Genomic DNA, 13229 nt, shown 5'->3' with positions numbered 1-13229 from the left:
CATATTTGTCGTTCGATAATTACACTTTGCGTCTCGACGATAAATTCCAGGCGGAATCAATGTATGACCATCTAAAAGTACGTTGTGAATTTGTGCCATCCGATTAATCTACTGCACTGGACTTATTTTAGGGGATTAAATTCGCTAAAATTCCTCAATTTTCTTAGATTTTTTTATTTGCTCACTTCTAAAACTGAATATTGAAGTGGATATTGTCTTTGGTATTTGGTAAGGCCAAACAGTTAATTTTAAATAATTTTTCTTAAGATTTACCTCGAGACTTACGAACAAAATAATTTCTGCAATTTTCGGGAATTTTGAGAATTTAATTCCTTAAAATATGCCCTGACTGATACCTATCCCGATCACATCATTTGAATGAAGTGGCTACATTAAAATCAACGGAATATTTGGGAATCTAGAGCTCACCCCACCTGGCCTACTAAGTGAAAATTCTAAAAGTTTAAAATTCATCGATCGATTCTATCGACATAACGTAAAGTCTCGCAGTCTATTATAACGACGCACTACAAAAGCTATAACAAATTTAGCTGACACTTCAAAAATAAAATTTCTTTCCAAATAACGAAGAACAATGGAACATCAATAGATTTTGTGCTTCAACAAAAAGTTCTTAAGTTTATCGACGATTCATCGGTAATATTAAAAGAATGATTTTGATTTATGATCATTAAGCAAATTATTTAATAATAGCCTTTTATGCAGGTGGTCCATTGATATTTCTTCGATAAAAAAGAATTCAAAGTTTCATTGCTGTCTACTGGTTCACTTAGTCATTGTCCTAACTTGATATCTCATATACAATTATTCAATTTTTTGACGTTTTGGTAAGAGTTTTTGTCTGACTCAATCAATTTCATTTTCAAAAAGAAAATCATTTTTAATCAGGTTTGGCTTTTGTTGATGTCTACCGACGTTTGACTCGATTCTTACTCATCAAACACAAATCTAATGCGGGCTATTAAAAGATTCTACACACTGTTAATCTTGATTTTTTTTGTGGTGGTGGTGGTTCGAGCTTTCGTAAAGAACAAACTCGATTATCTTCGTATCTCGTTCTGAGATAGAGAATTACTGTTTTTCGTTCTATTAAACTTATTTTAATTACTTTAATCCACTCCAGACTCCAGCTGAGGGTATGGAAATATTTGCTTTGTTACTTGTAACTGATAAACCGTTGATTGTAGATACCTGATGAGATCGTAATATATCCAAAAATATATCGGTTAAACGGTTACAGATTTTCTTTAACATTTAAGACCAATGAACCCTCTGCAAATTTGTAGCCTACATTTAGACGGAAAAATATTAGTTTTTTGATGATTTCTCAGAACCAAAATCTTTTTTTTTTAATAAAACCATTATAACAGCCTAAATGTAGGCTACAACTTTGCAAATTGTCTATTACTCTTAACAGACATCGACACTTAGCTAAGTTTGTAGCCTACATTTGCCTGTCTCATATTTCATTTTTAATTATATCTTTTCGTCAGAATCCATTTCGAGAAATTTACGACCGCAATAATGACCACGAATGTGTTAGCTTTAAATAAAAATTAGTTTTGGTTATAGTCGTTTAACCGGATCTGAGAAACGTGAGCAGTTTAACGAAATTTTCATAAACTGCTCAGTTTTCTCAGAGCTGGTCAAACTGTTACTATCAAATCTATTGTTTTTTGAAAGCTAACACTTCGTGGTCATCAATAAATTCTGGTAGAAAGTTATCATCAAAAGTAAACTGAAATCCAGTATTTAAAAACGCCCAAATGTATGCTTTTCAGCAAAGCATCGATATCTCTTATTTAGATTACATATTAGAACCATTTAATTAGAGTAGACTTCACACAAATTCCAACTCGAGCGAACATGTTTGAAGGTGCTATGATCGACGTTTGCTCATTGATGGTATGTTTTTAGTTATATTCATTAGACGTTGAGCGTGTAATAACTTAAATTTCTTGTTTAAAAGGATGAAATTCTTTTATGTGTCCACTTACAAATTATCAAAAATTGCGACTGTCTTTGTCTTATCATCTCACCGCGTTGTTTTTTAAATGAAACGAAAATAAGCAAAAAAAACGCAACTGTAATTTAAAATCATAATACCCGCTTTTATCACTCATATTATACGCAGAAACACGGGACGTACACACCGCTAAAGACTCTATAAAAGAATTGCAAGTATTTAACAACGGGTATTATTATTGCCACAATTTATTTTAATTAATCCGAAAATATGGACGGAATTGTACATTTGATTGGTATGCCCGCTAAATTGAATTAAGAAAAGAACGCGAAACAATTTATTCGTTTTTTCTTTCTTTTTTGATTCAGCATCCCCTCTCTGGTGATCATCATCATAAGATTAAAATTATGCCTCATTTCTCTGTGTTGTGGAGCTACATTCCGATCAATTAACCTTTTTATTAAGCGGCAAGCAAAAGAGTACTCAGTGAATGAAGAAAATCAATTAAAATTAGAAAACAAAATTTGGTTTATACCTTAGGGCATAAATTTCGGAATTTTTCTTGTAATTTTAATCCTCAGCATGAAATGTTGTATACACATCTTTTGTGGACGGTTTATTTTAGGCACTTTACAACTCGCGCAATTGCCTAAAATATACCGAAGACAACAGATACGTAAACAACTATGATTTCCCCGGATTTCCCTAATTTCCGATTTACACTTTTTAATTATGAGGACAGGGATTAATGCCGATTGAAAAACTGATTCCTGTTCCGGACTCCTGAGGTCATGCGTTATACGATAGCATGTTATTTGATTAAAATCAATGCACTTCAAGCAGGAGTGATACTCCAAATATGGTACTGAAACTGGATCGTTACACAACTGTAAAACACTGTAAAGAACCATTTCATATCAGTCCTCAACACATTGCCAACAACTACTTCTCTGGAGGAAGTTTTTTTTTATTAAATTTCGAAAAAAAGGAACTAATTTTTTGAAAAGTTCTTTTTTTTGCTGCTGGCTACTGAGCAGTTGTTTTTTTGCAAATATTAAAAAATCATAAAATCTCATATAGTACTCTATTGGCAGCTGTGAACTATGGTTTTTCTGTTGACATTGGTTTTGTTGTAGTGACATCTTTCAGTGAAATAGTGAATCGCACACCGATAGACAGTTGACAAAGAATAGAAGAAAGAGAATTGATGCCGTAATCTATTTCCTGTAGATTGATAAAAGGTAAAAGGAAAAAAATTGATTCCAGGTTTCAAGTACCACACTGTGTAAATGTGCAGGGAATGTATATACAGTAAAAACCGGAAAACGGCAAAAATGGTAAATGATCGAAAAACTCCCGGGAAATAAATTGTACATTTTGCACTCGTTAGTTCATATTCACAGTTGCAAATTCAAAAAGTTGACCCTGAATTGCTTTTCAAGGTGGTAAATGAAATTTACGGTGAAAATGCTCACAACTCAAATCATCTGCAGAGCTTGACTTCAACCGAAGGTATATAAAGGCCTCGATAAAGGCTTGACGATGCAAATGAAGTGAATTAAAAAATAATAATTTACCAGCAGAGAAAATGGGAGAACGGGCGCCACTGGCTAAATACTAATATTTCTTGTATGTAAAATTTGTGTACATTTACTATTCATAAATTAAAGCATTTATAATCGACATTTTTGCAATTAGATAATTTAAATTATAAATTCTGCACGTTTTTTCACAAATCAAAAGTTCATAACCACGTCAATCCACCTGAATGTAATAGGAAATCAATATATAAGACATATTGTCATAGTGCAAAAAATCAACATAATTAATACAAAATTACACTCCAGCTACAATGGACCTTGAACGTACAGCCCAATCTATAAATTTTGATCGTTTCATATTTCCGATATATTTGATTCAGACAAAATGAAGTGCCACACAAGAAAAAGACTAGCAACGGTTTCCTGGGTATAAATGAACAGTTGCGACATTAACTTCAAAATGAAAGAGGATTTTCAGACGTTTTTTTTATTGTACCAACATGCATATAAGATGCAGTGTAAGACGAATCGTAACCCGTTACTTTGCAATATATATTTTGTTTTCTTGTAATTCGTCTTTCACATTCTGCTTCATTTGATTTATTTTTCGGAGAAAGATGTTAACAAGTCCATTTTATGGTCAATTTCATGAATTTGGATGAAAAATCATATTGACGAGAGTCGACTGAGCGTCGATGTGTTCTACAAAAATGTGAACTGAAGTCAATTATACTTGCAAGTGGAGAAGCTAGACTTAGCATTGTGCGCGACATTGTCATAAGTCTTTTCTGCTTGAAGTTGGAATTAACACAAAATTTAAGCGCTCAATAAAGCAGCAATGTGATGTGGTAAAAGTTGTTTTTGATTCATGGCAACATCTCGGTAAAACTGGTCATTTTGCTATACACGAAACCGGAATCGGAACATTAATGTCAAATTGCATTACACCCAAAACTTGAAACAACAAAAAATCGTTCTTGTTGTGACTATTGCCCTACGTGGTCGCTTCATTTCGTAAAGTTTACTTTAGAACAATATTTCGTTGGATCCGTAGATAGTTAAAAAGATTTGACTTAAAGTTCACTCACCAACTGAACCCCAATCTGGATGTGCCATATTGTTGTACCAGCCATCGTATCGCTGCTTTTCGCTGTGGCCCAAAATTTGCTCTGTAAAATACACAAAAAGAATTTTGTTATTTATCTTCATCGCGTTTCTTGTTAAATACGATATTGAAATTAATAATCACATTTCCAATTATTTTTATATCGGAAGACTGCGGGAAAGTGTGAAAAAACTTATTTACATAAAATAAAAGCGGCTCACATATTTCAAAATACACTAAAACCAAACCTGTTAAATCCTCATTTCAAAACGGTGACGGTTATTGGTATTTTATAGTAACAAATGTATTTTTTACACTTTCCCGCAGCTTCGACATAGCAACATTTATTAGTTCGTGTTTATTTTTTCAATATTCACTTTCTTGTAAGTGTGACACCTGGGACATAATAATTCAGCTAAAAATTGCTCAAACAATTCTGATGAAAATTGATCAGTTGACGTCCTCTGGAAAGTGTGACCCAAAATATTTTTCTTATTTGCTTGAAGCTTTTTATCCATAAATAATCTATATAATTGGATTGACAGTAAGGAAAATTTACTTGACTGATTAGTCTTCAACGCCATTCGGTTTTTTAATTTTAATTTAATTTGCTAACAATTGCACATGAAGTGAAACACCTGAAACACTGACATTGATGTTGATGACGTTGAATTTTGTATAAATTGACATGGAGCTTTATGATTCATTAGGGTCACAGATGTCAAATAAAACTATTTTTTGTACACCTAAAGAAGTTAGTTTTGCAATTCATTTATAAGAAAGAGGTGCTTTGCTGAAGATACATTAGCCTTTTTTTACTGTGTCATCACATATGAGTAATTAATAGTACTGTAAGTACCAAATGGCTAATAAATATGACTCGTAATAAAGTGTGTTTTATTCTATCTACAGGCGCACCTATTCTTATGCTTTTTGTATACCTATGAGGTGTTTGCGAGACACTGTTTTCGAGCTAAAGTCCTGCGCCCATGCTTCAGAATAATATTTTTGTGCCTTATGATCATAATTCGACGTTTGTGGTCACTGCACCTACGATCGAAAAATTCAATTTTTCAGTACTTCTCAGAGAAACGCGGCCGTAAATGTAACTTTCTGCAATGATGATCACATCTAGTTACGAAAACAACCTCTTTTCGCAACTTGATGCATAAATTACTATTCACTGACGCTCTCTCCGGCCGACAATGAAATTTCATATATACTTTTTCGGACGAAATTGAGTGTGCATGATAGTTGATGAAATTGTTCTAGAGTTTGTAGATTGGTATCTTTGTTTTACGTTGTAGTGGTTTAAAAAACAAAAAACGTAGTTCGTAACTGTTGATGAAAGCAGAATTTTAATTGCTATTTAATGTTGTCGAATCGAATTAAAATCGTTTTCATATATCTAGATGCACGAATGCTTTGACTGAGGCTTTGACAATTTTATATGTTAAGCGACCTACCTACATAGTAGAACAAGTTTTTCTTTTTTTGAATGGAAAATCATTTGGATAGATAAATTATTATGAATTTCGGTTTTTTGTTGTTACTTTAATTTTAAATCGATTAATCAAGAAAAGAAGAAATTATTCAGTAAAACACATCAGGGTCGGATGTTACAAGATCATTAATATGTTGTTGCTAAAGAATTCGTTTCTTAGCTCAAGTTAAAGATTTTACTATTCGTGGGTCTTGTTTTTTCCCTCAGTTTATTCGTTCCACAAAAAGTTGCGAGTTCCTTTTAATTACTTCTACGTACAAATGTCTTTTTTCTTGACAACTCGCTTCGCTGTGGTCCAAACTTCGCAATTGTTCATGTTTTGTCCACTTGGTATATAAGCAACTGTTGTTTGAAGCACCAATTTTGTGTTTCTGTTGATTTTAGTCGAATTAGATGGAAAATAGTTAAGTGAATTATCTGAACACCATTTTCCAATCAAATCTTTCCCAAAATGGGAGATAACCCTTTAGTCTTCGACATAAAAAGCTGAAACATTATTTGAAACATTCAACAATTGAACGATCGGTAATACAGATACACAGACATGTCCGTATTTGATTAGATTCATCAATTCTTCGGCCTTATTTTTTATCCAATGAAAATCATTTATCGCTGCCTCAGAGACTGATGTGCTCAACCCACATGATTTTTTAGTTCATATATGGTGTGCTTTACAATCCGATTGTAACTTTTCAGCGGATAGAGAAAAGTGTAACTGGTCAAAACCATAAGACGACACCACCATCTTCGGTGTGTTACAAAAAAATGATTGTGATCGTAACACACCAATATTCCCAATTCCCACAAATCACACCTTTCGGTTTGTTTAATTATTTGCCTAACTCGCTTCACTTTATTGCAATCAATTTATTTGCAGGTCAAATTCTGCATTCGTCGAATTATTTTGTAACTAATTTAAAATCCCATAAACGATGATTGAGTATCTCCATTTGAAATCGACTAAAATGCTCATTATAATAGTTAAGAGTACAACTATGAAAATGAAACACTTAATGTCTTTTGCAGGTATAGTTAGATGCAAAAACATCAATATTTGGTAGAATAGATCTTGTAACAGTAGTGAGGCAATCGTCCTTCATCATGCAGATGTTTACTCGAATTAACGTATGGAAAATGAAAGAAATGATGGCGCTGGTCTTGCTGCCATTGAATTTTGAAAGGTACATACGACTAAAATAAAAAAAATCATAACTACATGCACCATGAAACGTTTGCTACTGATTATTACGTACATTGATTGTTGTTAATAAAACATAAAACTTCTTTGAACCCATTGAGTTAAAAATACCTTTACCTAAATAATTATGTCCATTTTCAGTATAGTGTGTATTCACATCGTTCTCTTATCCACAGAATCAAATTGTTTTTATTGGATTTGTAATTCAACGTTCCATCTAAAATACCAAGAAATCAACAACAATTTTATTGTGCATTTGAAATGTAACAACGCTTTTAATTGTGCCATTTAAAATTCTTTAGTTCGCTAAATCGTTGCAAGACAATCGTAAGGTGAGTGCAAATGTGAACGACACAAATCGATTAGAATAAGATTTGTTTGAGTAATCCGAATATGAAAACTAACAACGCGACAAAGCTTGAATGTAACGCGTTTTTTTGTTTTACGCAAAACCGCTTTTTACAAGGCAACGCGACGAAAGAAAAAAAAAGTTATTAACGTAGTTCTGTACACAATTCAAATCAGAGTTACAAGAATAATCCGCGAGCTATAGTTGTCAATATAAATGTTTGAACAGCTAAAACCAACAAGACAATTTAAATTTATTAAATATTTTCCAAACAGACGCTACGTAAAGGTAGGTACACTGACTAATTATTTTATTCGGTTGCCTTGAAAGATCACAAAATTTCTGTACAATATTCAAACCTAAGAAACTATTTTTTTTGCTCCATTAATGTGACCATGTAAACTCTGTGGTATGTGAAGTGCATATTGTGTGGTTTATTGATGTTATATCACTAATCTACCTATACTCAGTCTGAATTGGGAATGCCATAGTGAGGTGTTTCTCAATGGTTAATTGATTTTTTGTTGTGTTCAATCATTTTCACCAAACTGGCTATACAGTGCTTTCGTTTAATAAACATTTTGAAGTATACACACAAAAGATCATATGAATCAATCAGGCTATTAAATACACTAATTTGAAAAATAATTTTGAGTTTATTTATGGCAGTAAACGGTCCGTCATTTCACTTTATGTTTCATTAAAATATTGCTCATTGTATAACTGAGCGCCCGTACTGATCTTGTCCTAATTTCAATATGAGTAAATCGTTTATCGTGATGTTGCTTACGCTAAACATATGATCGATCTGAAGAGTACTTTGTGCTACATTAAATGTAGTTATTGAGGTTTCATAACCTCTCAATCGACGAAAGTGATTGTAAAAATAAAATGAAATACGTGATATTGCCCGTATAAGGGCCTATACTTTTGAGAATTTCTGGAAATTCCGAATAATACTGAAAACTCAAAAAAATAGTGAATATACTTCGGAACGTTTTCAGATTTATTCGGAATTTTTGATGATTTTTCAGAATTAAAATTCCCAAAACTACGCGCTCACCGTATATAGTATTCAAAAGCGCAAAAGTAGATTATTGAACTGCTCTGCTAAAATGCGTTATTAAACGAATGTTTTCCGTGTTTTTTCTTGAATGAGTTAGTAATCACCCAATTTATTTTTATATAAGATTACAATACAATCAAAAATTACATTCCGAGGGGAGCCGGAGGATTTCTTTTTGTATTTGCGTATAAATAGAACATAAGTTATTATTAATGCATTTTATCTCCTGCAAGCTGATATTTCATACATTACGCGTTTCTGCATATAAACACAAACACATACATAACCACAGCCTATACGATTGGATAATTCACACATAACCCACCTAGGGTAAATTTACTTTCCATCTACATATTTGAAGAAAAAAAAATCGCCGAACGGCGGAAGCGAACACGGGACCAGCAGCATATCAACCAAACATGCTGACCACTACGCCAACAAATCACATAACGCGATGCAATTGGTGTCGGTAGTGGTCGGTGTCGGTAGTGGTTCGATCACTTCTACATCGATCAAATAATCAGAGTAGTCGGAATGATGTGATTTGAACGAAATGTTGAGGTGGATAGTATATGTGTGTGAGTAAGTAAATAAAGGATTCTCTGTATGATGTTTTTTTTGTTGTGAATGCGTTTTAAAACAACATGCTTAATTAATTAATTTTAAATCCAAATTTTTGTGGTTATTTCGCTAATGTATGAAATATCAGCTTGCAGGAGATAAAACATTGTTCTACCTTGGTGTATATTTCTCGAATCACTTCTTATGTACAATTGTATATACACTCGCTGGCGCTCGTTATATACAATTGTACATACGAAGTTATTCTCGAAATATACACCAAGGTAGAAAATGTACTATAGTAGACCAGTGTAATATCCTGCTTTAACTTGTAGGTGAACCTTCTTTTATATCGATTTTTTGTTTTGTAAAAACATTAGTACAGAACAAGATGGTAAGTTCTTAATGATTCATTTAGTGTCCTATTATCTTGTTCTGTAATGTACCCTTACTGAAAAATTACTTAAAATGTACACCAAACAAAATCTAAGACATTATCGAATGTTCCACCGTTCCACGTTTGATGGTTTTAATTGCATTTTGCGGTTGTCCAATTAAAGTTTAAAGTTGGGAAAAACGGTTTTGATTCTAAGCAAATATTGTAATTTTGTATATATCACAAGCTTATCGAACAGTGGTGTTCGGAAAAAACCCAATTTTATTCTCAGACAGAGTCACAAAAAGTCTAATCGCGATTAAATCACAAAGTCGAACTAAAAAATTTATGGAATATTTTGCTCAAGGTCCACACACTGAATTCGCTCTTATCTTGATAAATTAATTAATTAATAATTTAACAAAAATTAAAGAAAAAAACTTTCGGGGCTCTACTTAAATTACATTCCATCAGCTGATGTTTATCTTGGCTAATAAATATGTTTAACATGATGTATGAAGTACGATAGAAACAAAAAACAATTTTTCAATACAAGTGTGATATTTTTGGTTTTTGTTAAGACGCTAACTTGGAATGAGTCAAATCCTGACATTTTTCTAAATGCTAAATGACATTTCTTCCAAGTGAGTAAGAATTCGACAAGAAAGCGCACCATGAGATTATAGGTGTTTCATAAATTAATTATAAAAACCGAAACAAAGATTTTACAACAAAAATAAATTGACTTCTAAATTCGTTTGTTTGCTTCATTACTGTCGCGTTGAGTCTGTAAGATAAGAAAATGAAAACTCATTTTAGATCGTATGGCGGAGCGTGTTTACCATATTTCGGTCTGAGAGTTTTCTTAAAGACTGTTCATGGAGACTGTTACTGTGGAAACAATTCATTTCCAGCAGTTTAGTTTTGATACACTATACATCATCTCTTGGTGTAACAAACTGACGAAATTCAGATGCAAAGGTTATTCTCGATTTGCATATTTGAATGTTGTTACAAATTGTGTACCGTCACCATCTGTACTTTTCAATGAGTTTGATTTATCATAACGAAGTAAATCATTCAAAAATTGGAACAAGAATGAATGTGAGAGGATTTCAATCGATATCAATGGATGAGTCATGTTTTATGCATTAATTGCAATCATTAGAAGAGAAATCGAAACATTACATAATGCTGCACACAAAACTGTCCATAGTTCTAAAGCTATGGCATTTTAACTGAAGCACATGTCACACATATTTGTGCGAGTAGGTTTGCACATTTACATTTAACGTATTTAATTGGAAACTGGAAAATTCAACAAAAACGTGAGTTATTGAAATATTGAGAATTTATCTTGAATGGTACGAGAATAATTACTGTTCGTTGTATGTACATTATAGGTTCTTTAATAGAGGTAAGGTTTCTATATGCCATGTAAAAATGAACAATTTTGTTTGAAAAATTCTTATTCCCTTGACTGTAAGTCATGGGTTTTACAAAAACAAATACACCGTACATAACACGTTCTTCTTCTTCTTCTTTTTCAGCCTGTTTCTATCCACTGCTGGATGTAGGCCTCTCCAACTTCTTTCCATTTCGTACGATCCATTGCCATTTGCTGCCAGTTTGTACCTGCAATATTCTTAATTCCGTTTGTCCATCTCTCTGGTGGTCTACCTACAGCTCGTCTTTTATATGGTCGCCAGTTCATGATCTTTTTGGTCCAACGTTCGTCTGTCCTTCTTGCAATATGTCCCGCCCAGCTCCATTTCAGAGATGCTATTCTTTCCATGACATCAACGACCCTGGTTTGTTGTCGAATCCATTGATTCGTCATTCTGTCTCTGAGTGTTATTCCAAGCATACTCCGTTCCATGGCTCTTTGTGTCACTCTCAATTTTTCTTCGGATGCTTTCGTTAAAGTTAACGTTTCCGCTCCATAAGTGAGCACTGGAAGGACACAAGTGTCGAAAACTTTGCGTTTCAGACTATTATTCATTTTGCTTTTGAAAATTAGTCTGAGTTTTCCGAACGCTGCCCATGCAAGACCAATCCTACGTCTTATTTCTGCAGTTTGGTTGTCCAGACCTAACTTCAGCTTATGTCCTAGATATACGTAGCTGTCGACTCGTTCAATGACAGTGTCACCAATTTTGATTTCTCTATCGTCCCCGATGTTGGTCATGACTTTTGTTTTCGATAAGTTCATCTTGAGGCCAACTTTGTTTGCCTCTTCACTTAACTGTTGTAGCATAAGCTGAGCCTGACCTAGATTCGCTGCTATCGGTACTATGTCATCAGCGAAGCGGAGATTGCTCAGGTACTCTCCATTTATATTTATTCCCATTTTACTCCAGTTTAACTTCCTAAAAACACTCTGCAGAATCGCCGTGAATAATTTCGGTGAAATGGTGTCACCCTGCCTTACACCTCGGCCAATTCTGAATTTCTCCGTGCTCTTATGAAGTTTTATACATGAAGTAGCATTTTTGTACACATATCGAATTGACACGTTCACTATGATTAAAAATGTATGGAAATGTGATGAAAAAACGTTAAATGTAAAATTTTATGCCCTTTGTTAACACGATAACTTGAGTAAATCTCAACCGATTTTCAAAAACTTATTTAATCGACGAAGTATTGAAATCCTTAGGTCAAGTTCGAAAATGGGTGGTATCGGTTCGACCATCTGGGAGTAGTTCTCACAAGAAGCCTTTTCTGCTCTTTGTTAACACGATAACTGGAGCAAAGTTGAACCGATTTTCAAAAACTTTTTTTTATTCGATGAAGTATTGAAATCCTCAGGTTAATTTCGAAAATGGGTGGTATCGGTTCAACCATCTGAGAGTAGTTCTCAGAAGAAGCCTTTTCTGCTCTTTGTTAACACGATAGCTGGAGCAAAGTTCAACCGATTAAAAAAAATTGTTTGGTGGAGGATGGAATTTCTGAGGTTAGGTTCCAAGATAGAGTATGTTGGTCTACCGATCTAGCTATACGAATTTTTGAATCGATTACAACAACTTTAAATAAATGATTTCAACAGTATTATTGTTATGTGATTTTGCTTTGTTAAATGCGAATAAATAGAACAAAAATTAACGAGTGTGAAGTTTGCGGCCAGAGCGAAGCGAGGGCCGCAATTCACACGAGTTTAAGTTTTATAGAAAACATATATGCGAAATTTTTGGATCAATTTTTAGCTGCAAAATTATTGTTTAGTGATAGGCAAAAACTATTACTCAGCAATAAGCAAACTTATTCGTTGTGGAGCAGTTTTTAGTCGAAAAAACGTCTTGTTCAACCATAGGGAATTCTTCCTTCTACGAAATGTGTCGAAAAAACGATTTCGTTGTGTGTTCTCCTCAGGCAACAATAAATTTGCAGAAAAAATACTATTGTGAAGTTCCGACAGTCAAGGGATCTGACCCACCTAAAAGATGGGACCTAGTTTAATAATTAAATTCACAATCAGTTTCATCTTTTGTTGCTCTGAATACTTTGTATGCTTGTCAGATACTCAGGCTAACAGACACATA

General features: G+C 33.4%; 1 protein-coding gene across 4 annotated transcripts in view; it reads right to left on the bottom strand.

Annotated features, from left to right (window-relative positions):
• Window positions 1-13229, bottom strand: part of LOC119081949 (dual oxidase) — a 50368-nt gene that overhangs the window by 20555 nt on the left and 16584 nt on the right. For all 4 annotated transcript variants that reach the window (XM_037191238.1, XM_037191235.1, XM_037191236.1 and 1 more), the window contains exon 3: window positions 4617-4697. In XM_037191238.1, coding sequence (XP_037047133.1) covers window positions 4617-4697 — 81 coding nt within the window. The remainder of the gene's footprint in view (window positions 1-4616; window positions 4698-13229) is intronic.

This window comes from Bradysia coprophila, unplaced genomic scaffold (genome assembly GCF_014529535.1).
Source record: "Bradysia coprophila strain Holo2 unplaced genomic scaffold, BU_Bcop_v1 contig_373, whole genome shotgun sequence".
In the NCBI taxonomy this organism is placed as follows: domain Eukaryota; kingdom Metazoa; phylum Arthropoda; class Insecta; order Diptera; family Sciaridae; genus Bradysia; species Bradysia coprophila.
The sequence above is the reverse complement of the archived record's forward strand: the minus strand, read 5'-3'. Positions and strand labels throughout refer to the sequence as shown.